Genomic DNA, 15,995 nt, shown 5'->3' with positions numbered 1-15,995 from the left:
ACAATGCAAGTCCCCCTTTTGCACGCAGGCTCCCCGGCCCCTGTGGAACATCATGCAGGCCCAATTTATCTCCCACACCCCTCCTTCCCTCTGCATATGTGCAGGGACATGCACATCACTGGGGGCCACGCTCATGATTTTGTTGCCATCAGGATTAGCTGGATTAGGGGCTGATGCATAAGGACCCCCTGGTGCTGTGAGGAAGTTTCATCACCGGGTCAGCATGGTGTGAACTGTGTGAACTGTATTCTGTCACCACCAACACTCCCCACAGCCACCAACTGAAAAAGGTGGGGGTTGGCAACATCAAGCACAAAATGCATGAACTTGTCATAGCAATAAATTCCTGCCTCGGGCATTTCCAAGGCAGGAGCCCTTCCTGGCTGTCTTCCTTTCAAGCAAGACACTTACTCTTTTCTTACCATTAAGAATTTAGTGGGTCTCATGATAGTGGTGGTAAGTGGAATGGCAAGCATAGCTGCCACAGAAAAATACAAAGAAACTTCTAGCCCTTTGCTAAAACCAGCCAAGCAGTGTGGGCAGGAAGTCACACTGCTGGAGCCTTATATTATGTTCAATGCCAACACCTCCACCACGGTCTCCTGAATCCCATTCTTCTAAAACACAGACACCAGCCCATCTAGGGGGGATTCCTCCATTTAATCTGAAGGAAGACCACGTGGGCAGGAATAGTGGAGGGAATGGTGTGAGGCAGGGTGGGGGAAGAGTCTAGGAGAAAAACAAAAGCAGGGATTCTGACTCCTTTTACAAATTCTGTGACTGAAAATTTTCCTCCCTGGAAATCATCTGGCCCATTCCCCTCCTACTCAAACCCTGCTCCTGGCCGCCACTCCTGGGGACCCCGCATAAAGTCAACATAATTTGCTGAGAAAGTAATGGGGTTTTTGCAAGTGTGTGCATGTGTGCGTGTTTTACAGAACGGTCCCTCTTGCACAGAACCGGGCTGTTCCATCAAAGCCGGATCTGTTATACTTCTTTCTCTTCTGTTTGGCGTATTCACCAACTAGAGAAAAGGAGGTAAGCTTTGGCGGCCCTGACCTGCAGCTGGAACACAATACTTTCGCACAGCCCTGCCGACCCCTGACATAAATTTTACACCGCAGCTGGCATTTACACACTCAGCATTACCATATGTATAGCTGTTCAGGGCTAATTATGCTAATCACCTGTCTAACTCGCTGCTGCGAAAAATGGTTGTATTTGGCAGTCCAGTGCCTGCCAATGCGGCTTACTGTGTGGCTGAAATGTACATTCAGACAGCGCTGAATGGCAAGATTTTTCCACGTTGCTGGCTACATTCAGGCCTCAGAAAAATTTATTCAAGTCAACTGGTTTCGGTCCGCAACAAAAAAGTTACGAGAAAAAAGTGAGTGTGTTCTTGCCCTAACATTCTGGATCTGCTTGCAAGCAAAATGATAAATCAATTGGTGTGGGGAACAAAAAGGGAGAGAGATTTCTTTTGGGAGCCATGTGAAACTGTAGCCTATTAAAAAAAAAAAAGGAAAAAAAAAAGGGTCATCCTATTCCCCAAATCTCTAGAAAGAGCAGTTAATAGATATTTAGTCCTAATCCCAGGGCTCTCAAATTGCAAGCTTTGTTTGCAATTAAGCAAGGTATTAAATAAACATGTGCGATTTTTTTTCTGGATTATGCGTGGACTAAAATGATGGAATTGAATTTATCCTTTTTTTAACTTACTACAATAATGAATGAACCTCATGGGGAAAAAAATCAGGTGAGAAGAGAGAAATATTTCTGAGGCAACTAGGGAAAATTCTTCTGTTATTTTCGCTCTTTGACAGCTCTATTTAAAAAGACACTGTATAATATTTTTGTCTAATTTTGTGAAGTTTTCTGGGTTCCCCTCTAAAGGAGCAAAAGAAGGCAAGGAATGGGGGTGGGTAAGACGGGAGAATTTAAAAAAGAAAAAAAAGTGGTGGGGGAGTGTGAGAGTGTATCAAGAAGTATACATTATCCTTAAACTCAAAATTTCTGTTTTTATCATCACTGTTTCTTAAAGCAATATTCTCAGATTGCTAAAGAATAGATTTCTTAAATGGGGATATTATTGCAGGTTTTTAAAAAACAATTACCCAAACTCAACTTGAAACCCTATTTCCTAATGCACAAAATACCCTTATATTCATTTTTTAAAACCCTGAATTCAGTCCATTTAAGGACTGCTTGCTTGGCATTAGATTATTGGATGCACAGATAACATCTGGGCCGCCATGTCCCTGAACTGCCTTGCAGCACTGCGAAGCATGTTCTGTCAAAGGGGCGGCCCCAAGTGCCCAGCTACTTTCTGACCTCCACAGGATCATCATTAAACTCTTTACTTAAACGGAGTAGCTGGGAACAAGCTGCAAAGTTGGGCTCCCCTCCAGCACTACGAAACACCAGAGCAGTGTTGTGATAAATAAGTTTGCACACCGGAGGCATTCTCAGACACTGGGAGGCGGGGTGGCCGTGAAGGAAGCTGGCCTCACCCAGCCTTGCGTCACTCACCTTCCGACTGAACGCTCACAGCGATGGGATCAAAGTGTGATGCTCACAGCTGCTACCCTGAAGACAACAGCTTTCTTCCTATCAGCTTCCCACCCAATTCTGTACAACATTCGATAAACTTATCTGACCCAGTGAAGCAACATTATCCAAGCCACATCTTGCTATCTTTGGCATCCCAACACAAGTCATTTTCTGGGCCAGTCCAAAGTACTAATTCATCCAGGTTTCTGCACTTCCAAATCTTGACGGCGCAGCCAAAAACAGACGACAGGACTACTACTGTGCTCAGGGCGAGCGGAGGCCTTTCCCTTCTGCCCCTCCCAGCTTCCCGCGCTTCTTCAACAGGAGATGGACCACCCTGCCTCATGGCACAGCGCAGTGTTTACATTGCAGTACTTGACTGTGTAATACATCTGGCATTTTTGGGCAGGATTCCTGAGCTAGGGGCCAGAAGCCCTTAAGCAATGATTTAAGGGGGGAAAAAATCATACACACTGACTTAACAAAGCCCAGCTCCAGAAGGTGTTCCTTTTGCCTACTTTTGTACATGTTTCATCAGTGACTGAAAACTATCTTGGTGGATAAATTGGGGAAATCTACTGTTTCTTTCCAGTTATCCTAACAACAATAAAGAAAGCTGTGCTATGGCATGGAGCCTAGCTTCTCACTAGCCTCACCTTCCTAGGCAGTGGGGCTCTGGGACCCACAAGCAGCGTGAACTCCTTGGGCCAACTCACACCTGCGTTTTTGTGGATGAGAAATGAGGTCCTGCCGCCATATTATAAATCTCTCCAACACTAGACTTGTTATTCATCAGCAGGTACTGGACTGCCCAGCAATGACACAGTTTCCTAACACATGACAGCTGTTTTTCCAACTATGCTCTGAACCGAAATACAACAGGACAGTCTGTTGAAGGTACTGAGGACAGGATGCATCTCTCTGTAAAGCAAACTCCTAAAAATCCTTGCAACCCTCAAGCAGTGTGTCAGTGGCAACACTACTGTTTCAGAAAGCTGATTATTTCTGTCAAACCTAAAGATACACATAGAAAAACTGCAATATTATAAAGGAAAAAACAACCTTAAATGCAATTTAAGAGAAAAAAACTCTAGTATGTGTTATTATAAAGCACCCAAATTCAGAAAACAAGCAATAAAAGTGTTCATATTTCGATGACCCTACTGGCATCTGTGTAACCAAGGAAGGTTCCCTTGAGAAAATCCCAAGCATCCTTCCCGTGAACCGCCACTGGTGCCTTAGTGAGCAAAGCCCTGTGCTCTCTGGGCCGCTCCTGTGGGTGGCCATCAGATGCTGTGGAGTGTGGGCCAACGTGTGGATAATCTGTCCGCATGGCCCATGTCAATCCAAGCTCCGTGCTCCTTTGGCTCTGGTGGGCATTCTGTCTACGGAAAGCCAGAAGTAGGGAGCCTGTGGCGGGGTGCCGCGGCTTGCACTTCACCCACCATCTCCGAAGTGATAAGCGGCCCAATGCTTCCATGTTCACACGGCACATTAAGCAGAGGGAACCAAGACACATTTCACACTCTGCTTGTCCACGGATCTAAGGTTACCTGGAAAGTCAGTAAAAATGCCAGGATATTTCAACAGGGAGGCACATCTTCTGCTGACAAGACCCTGCAGAAGAGCAATCTTGGAACCAACCCTCAGCGAGGTAAGAACCCCAAGGATGCAAACAGCAATTCTGTGTCTAGTATCTATCTCCCGCAGCTGGTTTGAAATAATACACTCCCTAATTCCCACCTGTCAGTTTATGATTAACTAGATTTACTACCATTTCAGACTTCACACCAGTAACTCCAGAGATCCACTGGGAGGAAGTGATTTGGGCATTTAGTAGGTGGGTGGAAGGAAGGTGTGGGGTCGGGGGAGAATGAGCAAAGGGATAAAGGGGGAGGGAGGAGGGGCCAGAGAGGAGGGGGAGGAGAAGAGGTTCTGGCAGCCAGTGAGGGGCAAAGGAGAGCCTATCATGGCAATACAGTCAGAGGGTATGGCGGCGACTGCTTAGGGATGTCTCACATAGCTGGAATTCCCTCAACTTTCTTTTTTTGTGCTGAGTTAAAATGCTGTATTTCTGCAAAATGGCCCCTATTAAATCTGGTCTCTTTGAAAATAATTTTAAAATATTTCCATATTTATTTTAAAAGCCAAAAAAATAAAACCCCAAAACACAAAACTCTTTTGAAGTCAACCTCCCCTGCCCACCCATTAGAAAAGACTGCTCTTCAGTGGCTAAATCTGGGTAGACAGACTGCCAGCATGAAGGGGCAGGGACAGAAAGGCAGCCCCTTCTGCTGCAGAACTGTGGCCCCCAATCTGAGACCAGGGCAGACCACTTACGGCTCGGCCCAAGGGGGGTGGACACAGCTCCAGGGGTCATGGGGAGGTCAGCTCTCAAGGAGAAATCCCAATGAAATATAAACATGGCATTGTGGAAACCAGACAAATCTCCCCTAGCCCATCAGCCAGCGTTAATCTCGCCATCAGCTGTGGTGCATAATCCAAACAAATGGATCCGGCGGTTCATACATCTGGAAGCTGTCATCTTCTGAGGCCTCCAAGCGACATTACATGTATCTGAGGCGCCCCATCTCCCAACCTGGCTTCTAGACTTGTGGGAGGGTCAAGAGTGGCAGCAGGAGACAGATGTGGAGGACTCAGAGGGTCAGCTGCCCTGGGGAGAGGGCACTGAGGTTGTGTGATATTCTTAAAGCAATTATTGTTGGGTGTTAATTTTTCAGTCATTTTCCTCCAGGTATGAAAGAAACGCCATACTTGCTTCCATCTGTGAGTGTGTACCCATTATTACAATTGAATCAATAACCACCTAATAACGTATTCTTAATTTTTAAGAATAATTTTTAAGTGCATAGGGAACCAAGGAGCTGCATTTCGTTCTGTCTTTCTGTCCCTTGTGAAATGCACCCAAATTGACAGCCCTGAAAGTCACAAATGGGGTAATAGCCTTGGAAAGAGCAGTAAAAGCAGAGCCCACATGGCCTTTCTGGCAGACAGGCCCTCTGGTCGTGCTGCGGGAGGGCACCTGGGGAAAAGTGGTTTGTGACAGCAACATCTGGAGAACAAGACCACCAAGGAGCTCAAGCCCTACACAGGCTTCTGAAAGGAGTTATTTCAACATGAACTAGTCCAGTGATGTCTTTTATTGCTTTACACAAAGTTACCTTCATGCTAAAAACCTGCAGCCTATTGAAATGCAACAAGGTCTCTCTGCAAAATTAAGTTACCCAAAGGGGGAAAAAGGCATTCAGATACAAGCTTTTTCTTTCTCCCTGTCCCCACCACTCTCAACTTGTCATGGTGCCTTCTATTTGATATTTAACATAATTCTAAGAGAAGTAAAAAGCTTAATTGCTAGCACACAAAAAAATGAGTTTCTTGGGTCAGTAAACGCAGGGCATGGGTGGGAGAGCTATCTCCTTGAGCAAAAAACTTATCTGCACTCTGGTAAATGCATTTGCAGCCCCATCTCCATCACATTAAGGCTTCCCTTCAATATGGCATGGATGGGTCTTCCAATCAGAATCTATTAACTATGGAAATGGTTCTCCGTTGGGCCGGTTTTGCACATTCCACCCCCCTACCCCGCCCACAAACACACACACTTTTGGCAGAGCCTAGAAATATTTTTGATGATCACACTGGGAAAGTGCTACTGGCCTCTTGTGGGTGGGGGCCAGGGTGCTGGCAGACATCCTACAATGCCTAGGACACCCCCCAGCAGAGGATTGGGCCCCAGTGAGAAGCCTTGCTCTGAACTGACAGGAGGTGGAGCTCAGTCATCTCCTACAACTGCCTTAGTCCAGGCCAAGAACACTGAAGGTGCTGCTAGCAAGGTATAAACTTTAAAGCACTTGCAGACATCAAGCAGGCATTATAAAAATATGGATGTTCCTCTAAAGAGCAAAATCAAAGTCACAACTCTGTCCTCCTCCCTGATGCTGGCCTCCAGAGACATCACAAACCAACACAAAGCAAGAAGGAGTCATTCATTTCAAGGCTGTTAACCCTCTGCAGTAAAGGAGGCCAGGGGCTGAGCAAGCTTTGAGAAAAATAACAAAACAAAAAAGCTCAGCAATAAATGACATTTCAGTCACTGGAGAGTCCTGACAACAAACCTGTGTCTGAAAGAGGGTTGGAGTGGGGGTAGATATTGAGGGAGATGGGAGGATGAAAGTGATAAGCAAAAAGGAAGAGCCAACAGAGAAACGGGCAAGATTAAAAATAAGGCATTTCCTTTCTGTGATCAGAAGGGTGAGGCCCAGGCAAAGCACTCCAGGACCAGAGGGGGCTCTCCTTGAGAGGCCAAACATGCAATGCAAATCATGAAACAAGCAGAACCACTAACGGAAGAGCTGGCAGATGCTGCCCACCTCAGGGATCTTCTGGCCATGCAGCTGGACCCTCCAAGCCTCAAGGCTACCCCACCTCAAACCTGAGGTCCCAACCAAAGGCAAGATTGCTGGGAGTTCTCCCAGAGGCCACACCCCTGTCCTCTGAGCTTCCACCCATGCTGTTACTTGGGTATGGAAGGCTACCACCCTACCTCTCTAGCTCCTGAGCCTGGCTCGGGCCTCCTCCCTCAGGGTTGTCCAGGAAGGCAGCCCTGCCATCCAGCCATCCAGCCACTGGTCTGTGTGCCTACTGGGGGGAGGTTCCCTGTGGGCAAGGACGGTGGCAATTCACCAACACCACTCTGGAGTTTGCACAGTGCCTGACAGAGCAGGCATACTGGCAACAAGTGCTGAGTGGACATTTTATTTTTAAATGACAATTAGCCTCTCCCCGACCTTGCTGCCACCAGCATGTGTTTTAGTAACAGCAGATGTCCACCACCTTATTCCACATACTCTTACCAAACCTCATGACTCCACTCACAAGTGAGCTACATTGGACATTTTTGAATTGCAAATACTATAACCCTAAGACCCGAGTTAGTGTCTGATGTACACTGACAGTTCCTGAAAAGGCAATCATTGTGTGACTATTTTTAATAGAATCAAATAATTCTTATCACCAATGCCATAAAAAATATATGAGAGGATCTTCCTTATCTAGCTTTATTAGTCTGCACATTGTGGCCCATGTATTCAAACTGTCTTTATAAAGCCACATTTCCCAGGCATCTCACACAAAGCATGAAAGTCAAATAAAAAATACAACCTGTCAAGTGGATCCCTTTAATTTGCTGGCTATATTAAAAAGATAACATTTTGGCAGATACAAGGATACCCACAGTAGGCCTGTATGTGTGTTTGCATGTGTCACTTTTTTAATCACAGGAGAAATAGCATTTTTCCAAACTGACCCTCAGAATTCCTTTCCCCTGAAAATCATTTATGCTTTCCCCTCTTTTGTTGCTTTTTAACCAAGAAAATATGCAACCCAATTCATTTGGTTTGTTTAGTGGAGTGAACACCCTTTTATATGCCCAGAACATTTACAGTCTCCACTAAGAAAAACACCACCTAACAGATTTCTTGCTGACAGTGATGAATAATTTATCTAAGAGATGACAGTACAAAATTAACCTAAATTCCAAGTTGCTACTCATTTTACTCCACTATAGTCTAGAACAGCAGGTAAGTCTTACTCCCAAAAGCAAGTGCTTACACTGCTTACTGCTGACATGAACACTACACTCACTAGCTCACAAACAAGACCTCTTCATTTTTACCTCTAGTTGGAATTTAAATCAAAATTATAAAATGGTACAGTGGCTCCCCTGTTTGGGTTCACCTGCATTTATGAGACTGTTGCTCCTTCTGCAGGGGAAGAATTTAGGACACAGTTAATGAATGACTAAATGAATGACAAACCAAGATCAAAAAGGCATAGAAGACCAGGCTGACTGAAGTCATCAGTAGACAAAATGAACATGAAGTGAACAAGGATGCATAGTTTCTCAAATGGGACAATAATTCCCATTATATATAAAAACATTACAGAAGCCATCAGGTTATCAGGTTATAAAAATAAAGGTTAATAACAGACAGCTACTTTATTGAGTCATGTTTGATAATACATAATGGTAGTTTGCTCAGTAAGTGACAGTAAGGAGTAAGTAACATTTAGCCACACCCAAACTCCAAAACAGAAACAGGAAGAAGAGTAGCCCAGAGGCCAATCGTATTGGTCTGGCCTCAGGTGTGCCATTCCCTGATGCTCTCCAACTCAGGCTCAACTAAGCTGGAGCCTGGTGACAATATGCTAAGCATGTTACTCCTCTTTAAAGGACTTGAGATGAAGTGTGTCATTCAGAAACACAGTTGGTTCTAGAAATACAGAACGTTAAGAAAATAAGCCACATCACTTCTCTTTAAACTTATTAAAGGTCTACTAAAAAGTCTTGCTCAAACCAAAAAAAATTTGTTTGGTCACCATCGGCACCAAAGTGTAGAAAGTGAACATAGGCACAGAGCTGGGAGCCCCCTCTGCTCATCTCTTGCTCTGCCCTAGAGCCCTGGCAACTACAGTCTAGCGGTCACTCCATTTCCAAACCACAGCCCTTCTGTCCAGGCCCCCTGAGTGAGAGAACTCTATTCCCACTACCCCAGGGGCCTCCCACCCATCTTGGGCCTTTGCTTCACCCCTTCTTTGACCTCCTGCCTCCAACTCCCTCCTTCCTCTCCTCTCTGTCCAGGTTGCCCTTATCTGTCTTACCACCTCCATGGAGGGTTGTGTTTTTGTGTGTGTGTGTTTTGGTTTTTTGCTTTTGGAGGGGTTTTCTTGCTGTTTTTCCATTTAACTCTCACAGCCCACTTCAGCTGTGAGCTAAAATTTAGTGCAAGTCCATTCAGTTGTAGCAGTTTTAAGCGAATGAGTTTGTGCACGGGAGTGTCTCACAGGCTTTTGTGACCCTCACAGCACCAAACACAGTGCTAGGCACGTTAGCGGCACTTGGTAAACTTGTAGCTAGGACATCATATGAGATCAATAGCACCCTTCTCTTACCTACCAGACACACTGCATTGCTGCCGTGGGGCAGACTGTTACCCCATGGATTCAATCCAAAGAACACTCTTGTATTAGTTACCAACCTACTTAAGGCAAGAATGTTTTCTGGTCTTAATTATTCGGGCTATTATTTTAATTGTCACTTCTCAACTAAAGACACCCACCACAGGCTTGCAAAACGCTGAACGCTGAATCTTCACAGATAGGGCAAGATTAAGAAAATACTCAAAGGTTAGCATCCTGAAAGGGATCATTCGCCACAACTGTTCAGGTAATTTAGGCTTCCCAATTTTGTCTTAGGTAGCTTTCACTGGGAATGCTCCATATCTTCTGGTTAGAAATACACAGGTAATAATCCCAATCCGTTCCTCCCATCCCATTGTTTAAGAGATACCCAAGGCAGGGTTTAGGGGTAGAAATGTTTCCAAAATAGCAACACTGCTATTTCCAAAATGAATTAAAAAACCACCAACAGAAAATAATAAAGCAAAAGACCCCCAACAAGAAACCGGTGTCACCAAAAGAATGTCAAACGTTTCCGGCGGGTAGGGGTCTATTTTAAATTTACAACTACATTTCACAAAAGGCTCAAGAACCCCCAAACTGAGGAATGTGCATAAAAGACCGGCAGAGCCCCCTGGAGAGCTCCTGGGACCCCTCCCTCCAAACCCCCGTTCTTAAAACACATTTCTTCTTTCAGCCTGCAAAACGCAGCCTTCCCCCAGAATAATTCCATTAAAAAAGCCTCCACCCGCGAGGACGCATTAATCTACTTTGCAAACATGCGTTCCAGTCCGTGCTTTACTGTTTTTTCCAGCTCCTTCCTCCCCCACACCCCCTTTTTTTTGTACCTTGAGACAAATGTTTTTTTCCCCCAGAGTTGAAAGCTGTCCAAAAACAGGACCACACACGCCGCCGCCTCCGCAGGCCCACTCGGCGCCCGCCCCACCCCTCGGCCTCCCTAGCGCGCCGGCCGCTGCCGCCGGGGGCGCGCGCACTCCCTGCCGCTGGAGGGGTGACCTTTCTCGGTGCGCCCCCACTTCCCCTTCGGACGCGGTGAGGGGGTTTTGGGGGGTAGCCGGGATGCCGAGGACCCGAGCCAGGAGCCGGAAGGCGCGGCGCAGGCGAGCGGCGGCGGCAGGCCCGGGGCCCCCGGCCGCGCGGAGTGGTCCGGCCCGCGCCTCGCCGCGGTCCCACCACACCCAGCCCGGCGCAGCGCCCGAGGAGATTACAGCGTGGCCTTTGTCGGGAGGGCCTGGCCCGCGGCCAGGTGCCCAAACAATAAACAGTCCCCCCGGGTGTGGGCAGGGGGCTCGCGCCGGGCGCACGGAGGCTTTAGGTGTGCGCCGGCACTATCTCCATCAGATGGCAGAAGGGAAGGCGAGGGGCCCGGGGCGGGCGCGCGGTCTCTTACCTTCCACCCACAACTCCTCCACGTTGGTCTCGAGATTAGCTGCCTTTAATCCCACAGCGAAGGCCCCAAATATGAGGAGGCCCACAACCAAGAACTTGCCGCAGTTTTTTTGAATGTAACAACCCAGTTTAAATAAGAGTCTCTGAAACTTCGCTCTCAGCCACAGCGGCGCTTTCCGGCCAGTAGCTTTCCCCTGAGGATGAAGCAGAAGGGAGGAGTGAGCGCCGGGCAGTCGCGGCCCGCGCGCCCACGCCCGCTTGCGCGTACCCGCCCGCGGATCCCGCGGCGCCAGTGGGGGTGCCCCGGGGGCCGGGACGCGGGCACGCGAGCGGCTTGCGGGGGCCTGGTCCTAAATCAGAATCGGGCTGCGGCGTGGGAGCGGCACGTAGGCGGCAGCGGTGTCGCCCCCACGCGCGGCCTGCGCTGCGTCCCCTAGTGCGACCTGGAGGTGCTGGGGGTGAGGCTGCAAACACCACCGGGAAGGGGAAGCCGAGGCTCGGAGGAGAGAAATCACTCAACACAGGCGCTGTTCTTACCTGGCCTAGGAAGTAAGGGGCAGCGCAAGCCCTGCCACAGAGCCCGACATTTAAGAACCGGCAAACCAGGGCTCCCTTCCCCTCACGTCCTGCCCGGTCCTTCACTCTCTGGGGGTGCCCGGTATGGTACGGGCCTGGGGGCCGAGCGCGCCCCGTGAACACTGTGCTGCGGGCTCCCGCATGCCGCCCGCCCGGCGTGGTGGTAGTGGGGACCCCCGTGGTGAGCGCGGTTGCCCGAGCTCATTTGGGATGTGTTTCCATAGCGTTGGGAGACGCTGTGGGAGCTGAATTAGGAAGTGGGGCAGCCATCTGCAACTTACGACAACATTTGTGATCGGAAGAGGGCAGCCACAGGGATCTTTCCCTCCTCTCCCTTCCTTTCTGGTTAAACGTAAAAAACAGCCGAGCGCACCGGGGAAGGGACCAGGCCGGCGCAGGCGGGGGTCCTGGCTGGGCGCTGGCTGCTCCCGGCAGCGGCGTTTCCCCGGCGGGCACCCGTCTAGGTGCTCGCCTTCCCCGGATTCCACACATTTCAGCGAGCCTCGTAAACACAATGAATCTGGCCGCTAGGCAGACCCGCATCGCGGACTTAAGGTGGCAATTTGTTTACAACTTTCCCTTTCCCCCCAGGCTCTGGGAAGAAATGGCTCAAACGCTGGAAAAGAAGAGGGGAGATGCCTTCTTACAAGGAGAATTTTTAAGGCAGCAGAGATTTCATGCTCAACAAAAGCATAACCGGCTGCCAAAAAAGGAAACCACCTTTATTTCGGCTCCCTCCCCCCTTCCTCTCTCCGCCTCTCTCCACTCCACCTCCTCCTCCACGACGTTTAGAAATGTGGCACCACTACAGTGGTTTAGGTTGCAAATAGGGGCAGGGGCGCGGGAGGAGGGGGCTCCGGGGCAGGGGGCACGAGGCAGTGCTGCGCTGCAGCCGCCCTCGAGGTGGTCCACTCGACCGGGGCTCCGGAAGAGGCACGCCGGGGAGGGCGCGTGTACACACACACACACACACACACACACACGTACGCACGCACGCGCGCGCGCGCGCGAAAGCCCTCCACCCCCTGCGGACCTCAGACAGCCCTTTTCTCCCAGGACCGGAGGGCGGGTTTGAATTTTTCAATCCCCACTTGTCTGCCGCTTTTCCGGGAGAGGTGTGTGCGAGTGCGTGCGTGCGTGTGTGTGTGCGTGCGTGCGTGTGTGTGTGCGTGCGTGCGTGTGGCTGGGGCGATCCCAAAGAGGAAGAGGAGGGAAGAGAGAGTGGGAGGAGAGGAGAGTCTGAAATGCACCTTGGAAATCTGCTCCAGAGCGAAGGCGGCATCGCAGTAGCTGGGCCGGTACAGATAGTCCCGGTCCGGCGCCGCGTTGCGGCGCAGCCCCCCGGTCCGTCTGCGCCTCCCAGCGCCGGCCTGCCTGCCCGGGATCCCGCTGCAGCCGCCGCCGCCGCGGTCCTGGGGCTCGGCGGCGTTACCAGCCGAGGCCATGTTGCCGCCGCCGCCGTCGCCGCAGCCGCGGCCACCGAGGCTTCCCGGGCGGCCCGGCGAGCGGCCGCCGCCGCTGCGGGCTCCCGGCGCGCCTGAGCGCTCGGCTCGCGAGGACGCTGCTGGTCGCCGGCTCCTCGGGCTGGGGCTCCGGTGGACAGACCTGCCGCCGCCGCTGCTGCTCACAGGGCGGGCGCCGCTGCCGCGGCGGCCGCGGCCGCTGCCGGGGAGTCAGACCCTGCGCCTTCCATTGCCACATCGCGGGGGTCCCGAGGTCTCTGTGGCCGCCGCTGCCCACATCCAGTTCTCGGGAGGTCTAGAGCCGGCGCGCTGAGCCAGCCTGTCCTCCGGCCGCTGGCGGGGCGCTCCTCGCTGTGTCCGACTCCCCCTAGCCGCCCCCCGCCCCGCGCTGCGACCCCTTCACTGCAGAAAGCGCCAGCAAATCCCCGCCGCTCCCGCCGGTCTCGAGGGCTCCCTCGGCGCCTCTCCGCGCTCCCGAGCGGCCGCGGAGGGCGAGCGCAGAGTCACCGCCGCGGGGTCCGTGGGTGCCCGGTGGGTCTCAGCGCTGCCGGGCCGGGGCAGCCGCCGCCGCCGCTTCCGCGGCGGCTGCTGCTGGCGGTGGCGGTTCCTGAAGCTGCTGCTCAGGCTGCTCGGGCTCGGGCTGCTGGGCTCGCGGTGGCTGCTCGGTCCCGGACTCTGCTTTCTTGGGCTCCTCTCCGACCCGCTGGACCATTCTGCCCCCGTGCAGCGCGCCTCTCTCGCTCCCGGGACCTGGGGACTCCGCTCTGTGTGTGTGCAGCGGGCAGCGGCCGCAGCAGCTCCTTGATTCAATAGATGAGATGGAAGAAGAAAAAAAAGAACTCTCTCCATTTGGAGAAAGAGGAGGGGAGGGGGTGGAGGGGGAGAGATCGAGCGAAAGAGAAAAAGGCTGGAGCTCCCGCCCCCGGGGCTGTCAGATGGCTTGGGTTTCTGCGACGCGATTGGCTCGCGGAGGGCAGAAATTACTCAGCAAACATGACTATTATTAGCTGCTTAGCAACAGCTCACCAAAGTAGAGAGACCACCCAGGTAGGCAACCCCAGTGTGTGCATCCCCGGCTTCGGGGGGAGCCTCCGAGAGCGCCAACCTTCTCGCATGCAATACTTCCATTAAGGAATGCTCCCCCCTCCTTTCTTTCTTACTCCTTTTCTTTTCAAACAGTGTCTTCTTTTTGTAAGAAGCCTTTTGCGCGCGCACACACACACAAACGCTCACACATACATCCACGAACATTTGCCTCTCGATAGACACGGGGGAAATGTAATATTTTTTTAAAGCGCTTAAACAATTTCTGAAATTCCTCAAAGAAAACCCTTTAAGAGGCACCTTGGCCTCAAGCTGCAGCGAATACTGGGAGGTCCGGCATGAATTCCCAGGCCTGCACCAATAATGACAGGGTGGCGGATAGTGCACCAGTGTGTGCCAGATTTTTTTTTCTCATTTCTTTTCTAACTAAAGAGAAGACTTAGGCTCTTGCGGGAAACAACGCCTCGCATTAAGATAAACAAAATGGAAAGTTAAAGAGGAAAGTAAGAAGGTTGGGAAAAGCCACCCTTTCTTAAAATCCTTCCCCCCCAACCACGCGCCAAAAAAAATAAAAAGAAAGAAAAAGGAAAAAAAAAAGGCAGCACAATCCTGGTTTGAAGGAGTCAGTGTTTTATAAACGTGGAGTCCACACACCGAAGCAGTCTCGTGGAGGCAGAGACGTTTTTATTGTAATCTTTAATGTGGCATATATAAAAGAAAAAAATCTTTTTAACAGTCCGGACAAACAGAATTATTTCCTTGAAAAAGAAAAGTTTTCCTATTTTTGGATTCATTTGGACATCCCTCCTTTTTTTAATTAGCTGCATGTCCTTGTTTATGTAAAGTGTTTTTTTAAATGTTCCCCACCCCCAAACTGGTACGCATTCTGTTATATTTAATAATTGCGTGACGTAAGGTAGAATAAAGGCTTTGATGTTAGATTCCTGCGAAACAAATTGTGGGCTGATTGCGAGGACTTGTCCAGACACTGCGGCCAGTGTCACCGAGGCATCCCGGTGATTCGCTTCCCGATGGGGAAGAAAACACACCACCCTCTGCGGTGGATCCTGGGGCCAGAGACAGATTAAGTTGTCTATACAGATCCGCTTTTTATTTAAAAATAACGTTTTTTGGAGAGTGGAATTTCTTTTCTTACGTGTGCAAGTTATTGTTCCTCGCCGAGACAGGGACCAGACCCACAAACCCTCGATTCTGCCTCATTATAGTATTTGCTTTTTCCCTTTTTAAAAACCGGGTTGAACTGCAGAGGCACCCGCGGCAGCAAGAAACCCGCTGAAGCCGTGAAATGGGGCACTGTGGCTTTAAGATACACACGGTGTGTGTTCATTGAAAAAAAAGAAGAAAGGAGGAGAGAAAGAAACCCAGATGGAGGGAAAGGGGGAGGAGCGGGAGAGGGCGGAGTCCACGAGGGCACGTGACCCAGGGCCCGGGCGGCGCGCGCGCGCGCGTCCCAGCGCCGGCCTTCCCGCGCCGCGCGGCCCGGCGGAGCAGGTAGGGAACTCTGCGCCCGACTCGCGCCGGGCGGGCTCCACTTCTCCGGCGCGGCCTCTGCTAGCCCTGGAAGTCTCGCGCCCCGCCGGCGCGGAGGACGTGCCGAACGCGTCGTAGTACATTCCTGAAGGCGGTCCGGACCCCTTACGTTGCCCAATGCCCGCGCGTCCTCCCCGCGGCTAGCCAATGGCTGAGCGCAGGGGGCCCATTCAGCTGCCGGGCGCCCGCGGTAACGGACCCCAGCCGGCCGTGGCGAGGCGCGCGGGCCACCCGGGCGGCCCACGCGGCTCCCTCGGGGGGCCTGTCCGCCAGTCCTACCCTCCCGCTTCCTTCCTCTGCGGCGACTCCCCTCCCTCCTCTTCCAGCTCTTACTCCTCCTCCCGGATCTCTCTCCTCCCCACTCAGCCAGCCTCGCCACCTTCCCTCTAGCTTTTCCTCCTTCCTGGTTTCCCTGGGAGGCCC

General features: G+C 51.1%; 1 protein-coding gene across 5 annotated transcripts in view; it reads right to left on the bottom strand.

The window, feature by feature from the left end:
• Positions 1–15,995, bottom strand: part of PTCH1 (patched 1) — a 65,933-nt gene that overhangs the window by 44,619 nt on the left and 5,319 nt on the right. For 2 of the 5 annotated variants that reach the window (XM_057498492.1, XM_057498493.1), the window contains exons 1-2: positions 12,765–14,077; positions 10,940–11,132 (exon numbers count right to left, since the gene is read on the bottom strand). In XM_057498492.1, coding sequence (XP_057354475.1) covers positions 10,940–11,132; positions 12,765–12,959 — 388 coding nt within the window. In that variant the 5' untranslated portion in view covers positions 12,960–14,077. Of the gene's footprint in view, positions 1–10,939; positions 11,133–11,795; positions 12,034–12,764; positions 14,078–15,995 lie in introns of those variants that run through there. The other 3 variants (XM_036904375.2, XM_036904378.2, XM_036904376.2) reach the window with 3 other exon arrangements.

The sequence above is a fragment of the Manis pentadactyla genome, chromosome 3 (assembly GCF_030020395.1).
Source record: "Manis pentadactyla isolate mManPen7 chromosome 3, mManPen7.hap1, whole genome shotgun sequence".
NCBI lineage: Eukaryota > Metazoa > Chordata > Mammalia > Pholidota > Manidae > Manis > Manis pentadactyla.
The sequence above is the reverse complement of the archived record's forward strand: the minus strand, read 5'-3'. Positions and strand labels throughout refer to the sequence as shown.